Here is a 14,366-nt window from a genome sequence, read left to right on the forward strand (position 1 = left end):
TGTGGGAGGAGGTCTGTGCCAGATTTCCTTCCTTGCCCTGTGTCCCTTAGATCCCAATCAAAAACACCACCAGGAAGATCTGGGGAGAAGAAAAGGTCGTTATTGCACTCACTGGATACCCTCCTGTGATGATTTTAATCCTAAATTATCTCAGGCTAGGGATTACTGACTCTGCTGTCAGGAAAGCTTTGACAGCGTCCTGTGCTTGGACGGAGCAGCCTTTGCTGTCAGGGATGCGGGGTAACTGTTTGTGTGTGTTTCAGGCACGTAGTGATGAGGAAGATGCTGAGAACGATGACCTGAATGATGCAGGTGAGTCCTCTAGGAATAGCCAACTCTTCTGTGGGAACAACCAGGACTTACACCATCCCGGATGGTGGTGGGCTTGTGGGAAATGGGGTCTGAACAGGTAACGACTTTGCAACATTCATCAAAAACAACGCAAAAGAGAGCAGAGACTGGAAACATTGGCAAGGGCTAACAAAGGCTATTTCAAGTTGAAAACACCAAACTTGCTGCAGAAAAATTTGGAAAACTGCGTTGAAGCAAGAGCCTTCCCAAGTGAGCAAAACCCTGCAGAAAAATCACCTGCAAGGATCGTGGGATTGTCAGGGTGAGAGCAGGAAGCAAAGGTGGGATGGAGAGAGAGGATGGTGGAGAGGCAAAACTGTCCAGGAGCACATCACCCTGTGCATGTGGGATTCTCACCTAGGGTACAGGATTCACTACGAGGTAACAGGAAGACAGAAATAATAAAGATGATCTGAGAACAGCGTTACAGCTTGTAGGCTCAGGCTTGCAGAGGTGGAAGCAGTGACTCACCCAGCAATGACCCGGAGAGGTGAGACAGTCAGTGTAGAAATGATGTCAGTCCTATTTCATGGAGAGGGCTGAAGGATGCCTGCATGCCGTTCTCAAGGGATCTGCGGTCTCTGGGAAATGAGGCAAGGATGCACATTCTCTGTCCTGGGGTTGCTGGTGCCCCGGAAAAAGGTCTAGCTATGCTCCCTCCAAGCACAGCTGCCTTTGCTCAAAGGGGTTAGTGATGCCCCGGTTAGACATCCACCCAAACCCGCAGTCCATCAAATAAGCGTCCATCCAAAGAAGAGGGTTCTCTCTCATTGGTGGGCTGGTTCAGTCACCTTCCTCCATTTGGTCTCTTCCCACTTCCTTCCTAAACAGTGGCCATGTCAGCAGGCAAGTCTGCCAGTTGTTGTCCCCCTCCGCCTGTCCGGCTATGTCTGGCTGGGAAACGCGAGGTGCCATAAGGACACCTGTTAGAGACCAGTTACCCTGATGCAAGTCAAAGCCCTGGGTGAAAGTGAAAGCTGTTTCTGGGGCCATTTAATGGGCACAACTTGAGATTCTGGGTGAGATCAGAGCATTTTCTAATTTCCTATTGCCGTTTCCAGATGGGGGGAATTTAAATGTATCCTCCATTGACATGGAAGCGGAAGATGAGGCAGTAATTGAAGCTGAAATTGCACGACCCAAGAGGAAAGTCATCGCCACCCTTCAGGTGATTATTCAGGTGACAGACCTGGCCTCTTCCAACCTGCAGTGTGTGCTGGGCCCCTGTTGTTCCTGGGCTTTGTAACAGCCGGTGAGACCTTGGAGCCAAGCTGGGATGTGTGTGTCCATCTGAGGAGGGACCTGGGGGAACAGGGAAAAACCATAACACCTTGCACTTACTAATACAGGGGTAAGGTAGGAACAGGTGAAATGGTTGAAGCAGGCAAAGGATGGTCTTTCTGAGTCTCCTCCCCTTTAAGATGGCAGGAAAAGGCCCGAAATTACTTTCTATTTATTTCAGATCTACAACTCTGAGCTGGAAAATGAGTTTGATAATTTTGAAGACTGGCTGTGTATCTTCCCCCTTCATCGTGGCAAAGCAAATGAGGATGAAGACGGAAATGAGGATGAACATTTTGTGGGGAAGTACAAGGTACTGTACCATTTGAATGACGTTCGTGGAAGAAGATCCTTAGGACAATCTGTATTTCAGAGCATGGTGACACCAGTAAAGCCTTGAAGAGCGTGTGTGTGTGTGCGCGGTGATGTGAGGCCATGGTGCAGCATGGCCAGGGTACTGTTGGTGCCTGTTGAAGCAATTGTGTCCTGTGGTCCTTTGTTAATTAATAAATGCACCTGATTCACATTTTTTTAGCTCTTGCAAGGAGAAAGCATGAAGCATAAAGGACTCTCATTCTGCTTGGGGCCTCTGGGTATGTTCAGTATGCAAATAAGTATTAGTGAGCTTCACTGGTTTTAAAATTAGTAAAACTAGTTTGAAAGAGGCATCGTCATCCCACCCAGGGGCTCCTGAAGACTCTGAAATATCAACTGCAGAAGTTGATTTAAGAAGGTCCCTAGAAAACCTCTGCTGCCTCCTGCCTTTGGCAGTCCAAAGTGCCTGGACATGTTCAGATCTTCTGGCATTGACAGTGGTCTGACAGCCTGCAGCCTAACTTGCAAACAGGGGCCGCCTGGGCCATCTGGACATGACAGTGCCTATGGAAAGGACTGACCCCATGGGCACAGCGTGTCTGTGGTCTGCATGGGGGCAATGGCTCTGATTTTCAGTTGGCAGGTGACGCTGGTGTTGGTGGCTCCAATCTCATTTGAGATATTCTTCTTTAGTATCTCACTGTTACTTGCAATGTCTCTTCTGCAGGGCTCCTTCTATGTCTACCCCACTGAGGAAGCTGGCATGGAGCCCAAGGTTTCTCAGGGCATTCCAAGGAACAGACCCATCAAGGTTCTTGTAAGAGTTTACATTGTTAAGGTGAGTCTCTGGTGGTGGTGGCAGTAATGCTTGGAGGTCTTTCCCTCCCTATGGACCTCCTCCATTCTCTGCTCCATAAATACGAGCAGTGGCACTTGTGAAAAGCTCCATGCTGGCTTGAAGGTTCTGCCAGCCCAGTGGAAGTATGCTACATCTTGTCCATGGGGAGCCTTCCATGTGTTGTGGCTTCAGGTTGTGCTAAAAATACAGATTGACATTTCTTGGCTCCTCTCGTCTGCCTTGAGACAGTGAGCCAAGTAGTTGGACGGACCGCTGGAGACATTGGTGGCTTGTTGAATGGGGACAAGTGCCTGTTTCACTGCTGGGACAGCTGCTGGAGGAACCTGACCAGTGGGCTTGGGTGGTCTTAGGCCAGTGCAGTGTTCCTTGTGCAGGTTGCTCTCAGCAGCTGGTGTATGGCAGTACCTCTCGTGTATTCCAGGCTACGAACCTGTCTCCAGCAGACCCCAATGGCAAGGCAGATCCCTATGTGGTGGTGACTGTGGGACAGACGCAGAAGGACACAAAGGAGCGATATATCCCAAAGCAGCTCAATCCCGTGTTTGGAGAGTATGCATGAAGTTTTCATCTAGCAGGTTTAATAGCAATAGTGCAAATCTGGGGGCTCAGGCTGTGGCCCAGCATGTGTGGTCTTCTGTTCCTTTCTGCTGGAGTATCTTGTGCTGTAACACAAAGGTCCCAGGCATGTCCCTTGCCTCCAGGTTAGAAGGGGAGCACTCCCAACTGCCTGATTGAACAGACAAAGTATCGAGCCAAGCATCAACAAAGCTCTGGAGAGCTTTTTCTCTAGCTCCGGCACCTTTATCCAAGGGCATACATTCCTGGAAAAATAACTCTTTTCTTTGAACCTGCACACTGAAAACCGCATGCACTGAAAACTTCACACACTGAACTTATGGAGAACCAAAATCTATGAGAGGAGTTTGAGTTGTCAAATACAGTTCTTGAATGTGTAGGATGATCAAAGCAGAGTATGTGTTTCATTTTCGTTCTCTTTGCTAACTGTACTCTCCCTCTCTGATTCCTGTCCAGAGTTGTGGAGCTGACAGTCTCCTTTCCCATGGAATCGGAACTCACTGTGGCAATATTCGACCATGATTTGGTGGGATCCGATGATCTGATTGGGGAGACCAAGATTGACTTGGAGAATCGATTCTACAGCAAACACAGGGCCAACTGTGGAGTGGCCTCTCAGTACGACATGTAGGTACCGGTGTGATACGTTAGGGCAGTGAGATGCGTTCTTCTTGCCTACTGTTTGGGTGGGTAACAGAGCACCTCCAAGTTTTGGAGGACGAAACTGGCATCCACAGTATTCTTTGAGCAGGTGCCCCACAGATTTGCCACAAGTTGCATGGATAACTGCATCTCCTTTAGGCTCCTACCAGCTTCCTGTGATAGCTCTAATTCCTACTGCAGACCAATATATTTTGCATATAGCAGCAAAAAATTCTTTAATGTTTTCATATTGGTGTTCTGTGAGAAAAGCACTCACTGGACACTGATGTGATTTGGACCTCTTTCAGAAAGTATGGTGCTTTCTCTGGCAGTAGCTAATTCTGTGAGCAGCGAGGCTCATGACATGTTTTCTTTCGGCCTCATTCAGTATGGATTCTTTGATATCTTTGGCCAGTTTTCTGTGAACTTCTCTTCTCCTACCGCACTATCGGAGAATAATCTGCGGGCATGGAGTTAAGGCCCCAGCACTGTTAAAACCTCTCTCCCGCTTAGGAGCTGCGGCTGGAATTGCTCCTCTTGCTGCTCTGATTCTGTGGGGTGCAAGCCTGGCTCTGTTCGGAGGAGGAGAGCTTGCTAAGCTTTTCACTTTTTAAGCTTTTGTGTCCCTGTGGTTTTTCCAGTGAGAATCTGAGCAAGGATCTGGTGGCATAACCTGTGCTGTAGGGAAGGCAGGGTGTTTCACAGCCTAGGAAAATAAGTCCTCTTGTGTCTAAGCTGAAGATGTTCTCAATGTTCTCCCTTTTATGCAGAAACGGCTACAACATGTGGCGAGATGCTTTCAAGCCCACGCAGATCTTGGATAGTTTATGCAAGAAAAACTCACTCCCTGCAGCAGAGTACAGACGGGAGGAGGTCAAGGTGGACAATAAAATATTCAAGATCCCTCCAGAGGCTTTTCCGGAAGGTACAGAGAGCTTGGAGAACAATGTCTGCTCCCTTAAACAGCTGCCTGTGCTCAGCGGTGCACGTGCTGGTGAGAGGTCTCGGAACCCACAGCTTCTCTTCCCTGAAGTGTCGAGGCTGGCTGCCCCTGCTCTGTGCCCTGCATGGCCCAGCCTTCTGGGTCACCACGGGGAGCATCCTTGGTTTCAGAGGATGACGGTGTTGCACTGGGGAAAGATGTGATCCAGGCCATTACGTCCCAAAGTGGCTTCCCAGGCAGTGTGTGGAGCAAAGTAAACCCACCTGCACGGCAGTGATGTGCATGGAGGTTTGATGGCTTGTGCAGCCAGAGAAAGGCGTAGCTTATTCTGGTGGCTGACGCTGGCACAAAGCTGTACCTCCATCTGCTTGTGACCACCACTGGAAAGAGATGGGCATCCTTTCTTTGGGTTTTTTTTGTGGAGGGGCTTTTTCAGTCTCCTTTCCTTTTTTCAGATGGCTTTGTCCTTCAGGGATGCTCTCTGCTTCTGGTGGCTTTGGGTGCCATGGGTGACTCCCCAGTGCTTCTCACTACTGTTGATTTCCTCCTTGTTGGGTGCCTTCTGCTTCTCCTTTGCCCTTTTTCTTTCCTACTCACAGGTATTACAAACCCTGAGCCAGGGCCATGGGTGTCCAAGAACACGGCAACCTTTCATGCCCCCTGCCAGCCGTGATGGAGAACTTCCCTGAGCTCAGGCCTGTCCCTGCTGTGCATGTTCCCTCTAGTGGCCAACACCTGTGCCATTGAATCCAGCCTGGAGGAAAGGACGGAGCACTTGTGGATGGCTGGGTTCTGCAAGGCAATGCTATGTAGACTGAAGGAAGGATGATTCCTGTGCCCGACCTGCCCAGGGAGGGGGGACCTACATGTATGGCCAACTTTACCATCTGCTCATTTCAGTGCTGCTGTTCCTCAGCTTTCCACTGGCCTCTATGGCTTATGTCATGACGAGGAAAGAAATCCTGCTCAGGAGAGGGCAAGGAGCCCTTTCCTCCTTTTCTCAGGTCACTGGGTACCTGGAAAGGGAGAAACAAAGTGGTCTCCTAGGGTTCCCCTGGGAGCCAGCTCTGGTTCAGTTGTGGCTGTAATTGGTGCCCCGTGAACTTCTGCTGTGCTTGGGGACTGCTTGGGACGGTTTCGGTCTCAGACTGAACCCAGAGATGCTCTCTATAAACCCAGGAGTGGGTGGGTCATTGTGTCCTCGCCTGTTGGTTTCCGCTTTTCTCCCCCGTGGCAGGATTTGGTCTTGAACTGCCATTTGGCTTCACTGTGCCAGATGAGCCAATTCACAGAGTTAATGAGTTAATTAACAGATAGCACAGCTGTGTGTCACTGCTGAGTGACAAGTGGTGCTTTCCTGGAGCCTGTGGAGTGGCCTCGCGGTACGACATGTAGGTACCGGTGTGATACGTTAGGGCAGTGAGATGCGTTCTTCTTGCCTACTGTTTGGGTGGGTAACAGAGCACCTCCAGTTTTGGAGGACGAAACTGGCATCCACAGTATTCTTTGAGCAGGCGCCCCACAGATTTGCCACAAGTTGCATGGATAACTGCATCTCCTTTAGGCTCCTACCAGCTTCCTGTGATAGCTCTAATTCCTACTGCAGACCAATATATTTTGCATATAGCAGCAAAAAATTCTTTAATGTTTTCATATTGGTGTTCTGTGAGAAAAGCACTCACTGGACACTGATGTGATTTGGACCTCTTTCAGAAAGTACGGTGCTTTCTCTGGCAGTAGCTAGATCACTGGGATAGATCTAGGGCAAAACCTCTCATCCATGGATCTGTTGGCACTACCACAGGGACGTGGTGACTTAAACTGCCCCAGAGGGTCACATCCTCCTTGGTGTCCCTTGGATCCTTTTCCCAGGGCCATAGTAAATTCTTTTTTGCCCTTTTCCTCTTATTTCTCTTAGCTTGTTTGTCTTCCTGCCTGTGGTTTTCCTCATCACTGCAACGTATGGAACTCATTCCCTTCATTCTCACCCTCCTGCTTCTCCTCCTTTTCTGAGGAGCTGCTTGTTTTTCCCAGTCCATCACCTCTCCTTACTTGTGCCTGTGACTAACATCCTAATGTGGCTCTTGGTGGCCAGATGCCTTCATCTTCTACCTGGCTATGTCGTGCTGCAGAGACGTCTGTGAGGAGCAGTAGAGGAATGGCAGATGAGAACTGGTCGGTGGATGATGAACATAAGGCTTTGTACGTCCTGCAACACTGGGAAGAGATGCCAGGATATGGGTACAAGCTGGTACCAGAGCATGTGGAGATCCGGTCCCTGTACAACCCGGAGAACCCTGGGCTTGCACAGGTGAGATGTGTTTCCTCGTCCAGCCTAGACATTGCTCTGGGGAAGGACCTTCGGGACAGGTCACTCCCAGGCCCTTGGCTGGTCCCTGTTATCCTTTTGTCTCCTCATCGTTGCATGAATCCCATGTGTTCCCCCTTCCTGGGTGGGCGAGTGGAGCGGTGTCTGTGGATGGCTGGCCCTGCTATGAAGTGCGGGCTGTTGGCTTTGGGTGTCCTTTGCTCAGATACACCCCCTGACCTCTCATGGTGCTTCTGAACACCTTTCCTCAAGGCACCTCTGTCCATTGGTGTTGTGGTCACAATGCTGGTGGCACAGGGTCCTTCCTGTCTCCTCAGACCATGTAGCCCTGCTCTGACGAGCATGCTGTGTGGGTGGTAAGGGATCTGCTCTGCCTTCTGAGCCCTGCCACCATGCACCACGGTGGATAGTAGTGTCCTTGTGTATCCCTGCCTCTTCCTCTGCTTTGTCCTCTATCACTGCTGCTTTTCTCCCCTGCAAGAGCCCCGTTCTACCCCCTCGGCTTCTCCCTGGGCCGTGACGTAACTGCCGGCTGGAGGAGAAACATTCCTCCTTAATTTTATGCAGTACCGTGATCGGAGCTCAACCATTTCAATGTCCTGCACTGAACATCTCCTGTTCCCTTGGGTACCGGAGGGCTGTAACAAAGCAGAACTCTGAAGTCGCTCCGACTTTGGTCAACGTTGGAAATGCATGTGGGGAGAGGAGGGTTAGACCCATCATTTTTTAGTCCTTGGTTATGCTAAAATGTTACAACGTCGTACGCTTCCTGTTAAGACAGAGGGACACGTTTGCCTCTGAAATTAACTCAGTTCAGCTGAAATGGTTTTCCTTGGGAGCAGAGTAGGGAGGGAAATAAGCAACTTCTGGTACTTTTAATTTTTTCCCTGTCTAAAATCCAGTCGTGTGTCACTCTGAAGTGCTGGGGGTGGAGAGAGTCAAGCAGTGGCTTTCTGGTGAGAGCTTTCCTTGCAGGACTCAGCCCTTGCTCCTGGACAAGCTGGAGGGTGGTCTGTCTTTTGAAAGTCTCTCTGCTCTCTTCTCTCACCAGGGCTCCTTGCACATGTGGATTGACATGTTTCCAAATGATGTCCCTGCACCGCCGCCTGTCAATATCAAACCACGACTGCCTGTCAGGTAGCACCCGTGGGAGTGGGGCTGGGAGTGGTGAGCCTGAGTGGATGGTCACTGTCCCTTGTCATGCCTGGCGGGATGTGCCGCAGAGTCCTGCACTGGCTGAGGGCCTGTGCTAGCCTGGCCTGCAGCCCTTCTCTCTGCTTCAGCTCTGGCCATGGGATGGTCTCTTGAGTGTATCAGCACGGGGCGTAAGCGCTTCAGCTGCACAAGTGTTTGTGAAGGGCAGGGTTAAACTCTCTAAGGCTGGACGTGAAGGTGATAGAAACCCAGGTCAGAGCTACTCATCTACTAGCTCTGTTTTGGCTAGTGGACAGATGTCCTCTGGGTGCTTGGAGAAGTGAAGTTGAAGGAGGAGATCAGCTGTTTTCAGTGATCTAACGGGGCTATTAGGTGGAGAGTCCGGATTCTTCTCAGAGGTGCGCATGAAAGGACAAGAGATAATGTCACAAGTTGCAGCAAGGGAAACCCCAACTGAATACAGGGAAAACATATTCCTAGTGAGAGTGAAGCTACCCTGGGATAGGGAGGGAGTGACCCAGAGAGGTGCTGGGATATCTGTCCTTGGAGATATTAAAAACTCGTGCAGACGAGACCCTGGGCCATCTGATCTACAATGAATCTAAAGCAAGAGGTCGGAGCAGAGACTGCAGAGGTCCCTTCCTGCCTAAGCCTTTCTGTGCTCCTATGGCTAAGTCGTGCTGGGTGGGTTTCCCATGCATCAGGGATCTGCTTTGCAAAAGCTGCCTGTTTTGACTGTGGGTGTTTGTCTTGTAGGGTTGTAGCTCCCCAGGAAGGGCGTTGTGCATGGCAGTGAGACTGCTGTGTTGTGCTTGGCCAGAGGAGCTCTGGCAGGGGATCACAGTGCTAGGAGGATTCAAGTTGTCCTACTGTGCCCGTGTGGGCTTGACCTGCCCTCCCAGGCACCAGGGGTGAGAGCGTGTGTCTCACTCACCCCTGTGTCCTTCCCACAGCTATGAGCTGCGTGTTATTATCTGGAACACGGATGATGTGATCCTTGATGATGTCAACCCAATAACGGGAGAGCCTTCCAGCGATATCTACGTGAAAAGGTTTGATGGGAGCCAGAGGGAGGCCAGACCCTGGCTGTCCTGCTCCCTGCCCTACACCCTCACTGCCTCCTCTCAACCTCTGCTTCTCCCTGCCTCAGCATGAGGTGCCCCACTCCAGTCCCCTTGCTGTACCACCAAAGATGTTGGTCAAGTGTTGGTCCGGTTTGGCTCTTTGACTCTTCCTTTCCCACTACCCCATGGGGTTCAGCCCCTCCATCCGTCTGCTCTGCCTTTGGGGCTGGCTGACAAGGGGTGGGGGTTGCTTTTGAAACTGAATTTCTGAGTTTTTCCTGCAGCTGGATAAAGGGTCTTGACCACGACAAGCAGGAGACGGATGTTCACTTTAACTCCTTGACTGGGGAGGGCAATTTCAACTGGAGGTTCATCTTCCGCTTCAACTATCTCCCAACTGAGAAGGAGATCACCTACAAGAAGAAGGACTCTGTCTTCTCTGTGGAGGAATCAGAGTTTCGGGAACCAGCTGTTCTGGTCCTCCAGGTGTGGGATTACGACAGGATTTCAGCTAATGACTTTCTAGGTATGGTGTAACTTGCTGGAAGTTGGGCGACCTGTCCCTCACCTTGCTGGAGTGTTATGGCATTTCTCCCAGGGCCCAACTTTCTGAGGAGGGACACCAGGAGCATCAGATCAAGTTCTTCAGCTCAGCAATCACCTGGTCTGGTTTTTCACATGTGAGCTATAGGCCGAGCCTGGAGATACACACCTCTCCTACACAGACACATTGAGCTTGCGTGCTTGTCCCAGGAGCTTGCTGTCCTTTTTTAGGGCTTGTCACACCACAGGACTTCCAGGTTCTGCTTCCTCACAAGCTTTCTGATAAACTTGCTGGGCATGCAGCAGGGCCTGGTGCTGAAGCTGGGCTGGTGGTGATTCCACCCATGCTACGCTAGCACAAACGCTGCTGTTTCTGTCCTGCTTCTGCTGTCATCCCCATGTTTGTAGCACTCTGTTCAGTTGTCCCTCCCTTCTTCATCTTTGGCCTCCCCATTAAAAAGCAGCCCCTTTGCCCTGCTGTCTCTTGGGCAGGATAAAGCTGTCTTTATTCATCAACTTTCCATGCTATATTTAAAGGGCTTTACCTCCATGAGGCACTTCCAATGGTGATTGGTTCAGCTGTGCTACTCGGGCACTGAAGAAAGTGTTAGATGGCAATCCTAACGATTCCTGGCATGTACAATCTTGGAAATTTCTAGGCAGGAAGGGCTTCTGCAGTCTTTATTGCAACCTTGATCTCCAAGCAGGGCTAGATGCAACTTAGGTCAGGTTGCTCAGGGCCTTGTCTGGGTGAGTTTTGAGTATCTCCAAGGATGGAGATCCCAGCACCCTTCTGGACCCCTTTTCCTGGCTGCACCATTCTCATAATTCTCAATTTTTTTTACTTGCAGCGGCTTACGTGCTTTCATCATCCAATTCCGAGAAGAGTCTAGCTCCATCTGCTCTATAGCTTCCTTTAGGCTATGAGAGAGGCAGTAAGATCTCTCCCTTGTCCTCCCTTCTCTGGGCTGAACATGCATGGGTCTCTCGACCCATCCTGCTATGGCACGTACTCTAGCCTTGACCGTCTCAGCCACTGCGCTCTCTCTAGTTAGTTGACACCTTTCTTGTGTTGGGCCCCCAAAACTGGTCACTGTATCCAGATGCACCTCACCGGAGCTGAGCATATTGGCTATGCTTTTGCCAATACAAACCAGTACGTGGTAAGACTGATTTGCTGCAAGGGCTCAGTGCAAAAGTGGGACAGAAGCTCCTTCCAAGGAGGACCAGGGCACGAGGCCAAGCAGGGAAATGAACCGAGGCTGTTTCAGATGTAAGACAGATTTCAAACCTTTAAAGAGTTTCTCAGATCTTATGATTTTTACTGACGTTTGCAGGAATAAGAGGGGAAGAGGAGCTTGGACATGTGAGGAGAGCAGGGTGGGACATGGTAAAGGAGTGAAAATGACCCACCGTACCACACGCAAACCAAATTGGCCACATCAGAGATGAGACAAGACCTGTGGCTTCTGCTTCTTAGTCTCTAACTCTTTCTTGTGCTGAGGTTCCAGTTCTCCACCTATAAATGTGCAGGACTCTGCTAGATCATCGCAGCAGCTGGGACCCACTCGTGGCGGTGGGAGCATGTCTGAGGCAGAAACCCTCAGTGTGGGGCTTTATTGGGGCTGACCTCAGGATTTCGCCGTGAGCTCTCCTCTTCACTGTGCCTGCAGGTTCCATCGAGCTGAAGCTGCATGACATGGTGCGGGCAGCCAAGAGCTCAGAGCATTGCACTGTCAGGATGGCCAAGGAGAATGCAACACCTCGCTTCTCCATCTTCCGAAACAAGCGCATGAGGGGTTGGTGGCCCTTCATCAAACTTAAAGAACAAGAAGATGAGGAGAGGGAGGACAAGCAGAAAAAGAAGAAGAAGTTGAGAAGCTCAGTCAAACCAGAGGACGTGGAGTTCACAGACCCCAATGGGAACAAGTACCTCCTGACGGTAAGGCAGGGTGTTGGCACAGGTGAGCAGAGAGCCAGTGTTTTGCCTCTGCCTTGACATGGCAACCTGTTCTGTGTGCACATAATCTGCAGAGGCAGCAATGACCCAGCTGCCCAGGACTTTGCGCAGGGTCCTGGAGACTTGTCCCCATCGGCTGCAAATCCAGCACTTCATCTACTGAGAAGTGCCAGCTGCGGTGGCGTGCAGGGGGTGTCCAACGTCATGTCTTCCCTCTGAGCTTCCCATAGAGCTCGGTGGTGAGGGGACCAAAGCAAGAGGCACATGGCTCTCCATCAACCGGACAGGACAGTTGCAAAAGCTTGTCCTAGGGTCTCTGCCTACCCCAGACAGGCAAGTGCCAGCTCTCTCGGGGCAGACTCGCTGCTGGTGGTCCTGCTAGTGGACCATTGTTTGTCGCCAAGGGTGAGTTTTGCTCAGTGCCAGGGTGGGAGGCTGCAGACAGATCCAAATAGCTGGGAAGTGTGTTGCAATACTGTGTCTTGTCTCCAGAACAGCTAACTTCTGGCCAGGCCACAGTTTCCGCTGGCTGCTGAGGTGAGAGGCTCTGTAGCTAATGCCCGGAGGGAAAAGATAGTTGCACTGAGCGTCTGCAAGTGGAACTGGGAGAAAAATGCTCAGTCCTGGCAGGGCGTGTGGTCAGCAGGCTGGTCTGAGAAGCAGCACATGCGGCTGCGGCTCAGACATGTTCCCCTTCCAGGGTAAGGTGGAAGCGGAGTTCCAGCTGCTGACTGTGGAGGAGGCTGAGAAGAGTCCTGTTGGTTTGGGTCGAAAAGAGCCTGAACCCTTGGAAAAGCCCAAGTGAGTATCTGTACCTTTACCATGGATGGACAGTGCTGGGGACAGGGAGCATCTTCTTGTCAGGAGCTGAGAGCAATCAATGAGGCCCTCGGCGGTGGGGTCTGCAGAACTGGGGCTGCTGGGGCTTCCCAGAGCATCCAGCAGGACTTGTGACTGCAGGATCTGGCTGATCTCGGTGAGGTAGCTATGCCCTAAGATTTCTTGTACAAAAAGGGCAGCTCTGGTTTAACCGTGTGAACGCACCTGTTGGCCACATGGGTGCAGAACAGCTCTGCGAGGGCTGTCGAGAGGCTCAGGTCCTGTTGTCTCCAGCGCTTTCACAGGCCCCTAGGCTGATCCTGTCTGGAAGCAGCAGGAAGAGCACCCTATGAGGGTGGCAGGGGACCAAAGCAGAAGGGACACCGTGCTGCTCTGTGGGTTGAGCCTGTGCTCATCTGTTCTTCCCTTCCTGTTCCAGCCGCCCAAAAACTTCTTTCAACTGGCTTGTGAATCCCATGAAGACCTTTGTGTTCTTTATCTGGAAGCGGTACAAGAAATACATCATTGTGCTGTTCGTTGTCGCTGTTCTGACCATCTTCCTGGTTCTTTTGATCTACACCATGCCTGGATACATCAGCGAGAAGATCATCAATGGATAAATGCTTTACAGCACAGGACTACTCAAAGACAGGGGTGATTGAAGGATTTGAGACTGGACCAGAAAGTTTAAGGAAATCCTGCAGGTGCAGAGGCAACCTTCAGAATGAGAGACTTGCAGAAGCGGCCTCTCTTTGGGGAGTCACGTTTCACGCTAAGTACCCATGAGATGCTAAGAAGCCAAGGAACCAGCCTACCAAATACGGGAAACTCCTTGAAGGACAGTTAGAAGTTTTGGGGAAAAAAAATTGTTCTTTGTGGGACTGGGAAAACAGGATCTGCTGGGGCTGTCCCCACGGACAGGGCAGCTGAAACCAGCTCTTGCCATTGGGAGTGATTCTGGCAGCGATGGGGACATACAGAGCCATCCATGGCCCAGCTTGACAGCACTTGGTACTTCCCAGGCCTTTGCCTGAGGAGTTCAAAACACGTCGTACAGGGGGAAGGCAGGTCTGGTGTATGGTGCCGGTGGAGGCAGGACCTGGAAGACCTTTGAATGGGGCCACCCAGGGAGAAGGATGACAGAGCCAAGGTAGCCACAAACTTCCTGCCATGTCAAGAGCACGGGAACAGCTCCTGGAGTTTAAATCATCTCTGGATGTGGTAGCACTCCCCAGGACACAGACTTTCTGGTTGTCACTCCTTACAAAGCTGCTTAACAGCTTCTCCTGGGTGTGCTGGGTTGGATTCAAGCTTGCTTCAAACTTCATTTTGGCTCTTCATTTCTGCAGGAATAAAAGCTCCTTGGCTGCTCTCTCCCATGCTGCTTGTGTTTTGGAGCTGCTTTCTGGAGCTGAAGGGCCAGGCTGCTGCAGGCGGTCCTCGCTGGTGCCCCTTCGCCCTTCCTCCCGGATGGCACACCGCTGGGACGTCAGCACGGGGTCGTCAGCATGAAATCAGTATTGTGGTGT

The 14,366-nt window shown here is 51.1% G+C and overlaps 1 protein-coding gene across 4 annotated transcripts in view; it reads left to right on the forward strand.

Moving 5' to 3' along the window:
* Nucleotides 1-14,366, forward strand: part of LOC134522540 (fer-1-like protein 4) — a 42,993-nt gene extending 28,627 nt beyond the window's left edge. The window contains exons 32-45 of one of the 4 annotated variants that reach the window (XM_063350291.1): nt 264-312; nt 1,413-1,519; nt 1,814-1,945; nt 2,675-2,785; nt 3,228-3,355; nt 3,839-4,009; nt 4,795-5,018; nt 7,100-7,278; nt 8,348-8,433; nt 9,405-9,503; nt 9,800-10,041; nt 11,732-12,000; nt 12,719-12,819; nt 13,277-14,366. In XM_063350291.1, coding sequence (XP_063206361.1) covers nt 264-312; nt 1,413-1,519; nt 1,814-1,945; nt 2,675-2,785; nt 3,228-3,355; nt 3,839-4,009; nt 4,795-5,018; nt 7,100-7,278; nt 8,348-8,433; nt 9,405-9,503; nt 9,800-10,041; nt 11,732-12,000; nt 12,719-12,819; nt 13,277-13,457 — 2,079 coding nt within the window. In that variant the 3' untranslated portion in view covers nt 13,458-14,366. Of the gene's footprint in view, nt 1-263; nt 313-1,412; nt 1,520-1,813; nt 1,946-2,674; nt 2,786-3,227; nt 3,356-3,838; nt 4,010-4,794; nt 5,019-7,099; nt 7,279-8,347; nt 8,434-9,404; nt 9,504-9,799; nt 10,042-11,395; nt 12,001-12,718; nt 12,820-13,276 lie in introns of those variants that run through there. The other 3 variants (XM_063350292.1, XM_063350294.1, XM_063350293.1) reach the window with 3 other exon arrangements.

The sequence above is a fragment of the Chroicocephalus ridibundus genome, chromosome 12, assembly GCF_963924245.1.
Source record: "Chroicocephalus ridibundus chromosome 12, bChrRid1.1, whole genome shotgun sequence".
Taxonomy (NCBI): Eukaryota; Metazoa; Chordata; class Aves; order Charadriiformes; family Laridae; genus Chroicocephalus; species Chroicocephalus ridibundus.